This window comes from Cariama cristata, unplaced genomic scaffold (assembly GCF_000690535.1).
Source record: "Cariama cristata isolate BGI_N322 unplaced genomic scaffold, ASM69053v1 scaffold5609, whole genome shotgun sequence".
Lineage (NCBI taxonomy): Eukaryota > Metazoa > Chordata > Aves > Cariamiformes > Cariamidae > Cariama > Cariama cristata.
In genome coordinates this window covers 20,843-22,246 of record NW_009633906.1, presented here as the reverse complement: position 1 = coordinate 22,246, position 1,404 = coordinate 20,843, and the positions used below count along the sequence as shown (strand labels likewise).

General features: G+C 64.3%; 1 protein-coding gene across 1 annotated transcript in view; it reads right to left on the bottom strand.

The window, feature by feature from the left end:
- Positions 1-86: 86 nt before the first annotated feature.
- LOC104166852 (myomegalin-like) overlaps positions 87-1,404 on the bottom strand; it is a gene marked incomplete at its 3' end in the record, with an annotated part of 21,932 nt that continues 20,614 nt past the window's right edge. Inside the window, exons 24-27 of the mRNA XM_009706942.1 lie at positions 1,257-1,383; positions 738-960; positions 453-504; positions 87-154 (exon numbers count right to left, since the gene is read on the bottom strand). Coding sequence (XP_009705244.1) covers positions 87-154; positions 453-504; positions 738-960; positions 1,257-1,383 — 470 coding nt within the window. The remainder of the gene's footprint in view (positions 155-452; positions 505-737; positions 961-1,256; positions 1,384-1,404) is intronic.

The following is a 1,404-nucleotide window of genomic DNA, read 5'->3' as shown; positions in this document are numbered from 1 at the left end:
GGGCTCCAGCCCCTCGGACACGAAGGAGGAACTGGTGGCAGAGCGGGATGACTCGGAGGGTGGGCGGCTGCTGCCCGGGGACTCACAGCGCTCCTGCAGCTTTGCCTCCAGACTCTCAATCACCTTCTCCTTTTCCTGGAGCTCCCGTCTGAGCCTGCAGAGGTGGCCCATCACCAGGGCTGGCAGGGCAGGGTAACCCCCATCCCACAGTCCTTCCCCGCTGTGCTGTGCACGCTCCAGCATGGCACCCCACACACGCCACAAGGCTGCCTGGAGCTACAGGGTACCCAGCCCAAGCCTGGGGCTCCCCATCCCCAGGACAGAGACAGCCTCAGGATGTCCAGCTGGAGCAGAGATCCCAAGGGCACCCTGGACCCAAAACCGAAGAGCAGTGATAGCCCCAGGGAGCCCATGCAGAGCAGGTCCCCCAAGCCCTCCCCAGGAACAGGTACCTCAGTGCCAGGAGTTCGTGGCTGCTTTTATCCTCCCCATCTTGTCGATCTCCTGAAAAACCAAGCCAGAGAGGAGCCAGTCAATGTCTCCGTGCTCCAGGCTGCCCGAACCCAAAAAGAGAGCCACAGCAGGACAGGACTGCCCAGCTCCAAGTGGGTCGCCCACATGGCACAAGGTGTCTGAATGCCTCCAGCTCTTCACAGCACCCATCAAAGCATCCCTTCCTGGCCCACCATGCCCCATGATGTCCAGCCCCAGTGCCCCCCCCCCTCAAAGGTACTTACTGGTGCCCAGCTTGTCACTGAGCCTCTCAGCCAGCTGCCTGCCCTGGGTCAGCTGCTCCCGAAAGCCCTGGCCCAGGTAGTAGTCGATGTCAGTGCCACGGAGGAGGTCCTCAAAGGACCGCAGGGCATCGCGCAGGTTCTGGGCCAGGCTGCGGCTCACCCCACGGCCCTCCCGCAGTGTCTGGCGCAGGGGGGGGAGGGCCCGCGCCTGCTTTTTTTTTTCCTAGGAGGTATCGTCAAGTGGCGGGGTTCACAGGGCTGCCAGACCCCCCCAGAGAGCATGGCAGGGATGGGGTGCCGTGGGGGAAGTCTGTGCATTGTTCACCCCTGAGGCTCTGTCCCACCGTGCAAACGCCCCAGCAGCCCGGCTGGAGGGGAAGCATGCAACAAGAAGCCACCACCCTTAGGCAACCCCTGGAGACCCCCATAGCCCCCTGTCTGGTCCCGACCCCCGCAGCTGTACCCTGGCCAAGTGGCAGATTGCAGCTCCTTGGGCAAAACGCCTCCGGGCTTGGTTGCGGGCAGCTGTGCTTCAAGGAGGGCAACACGACGTACCAGGAGCTGCAGGTCACGGTGTGCCCGCAGGGCGGGAGGGCAGAGGGTGCTGTGACCGTCTGACTGCCAGCCCTCGTCCTCGTCGGTGAGGCTGTGGGCCGGGGAGGCCAGG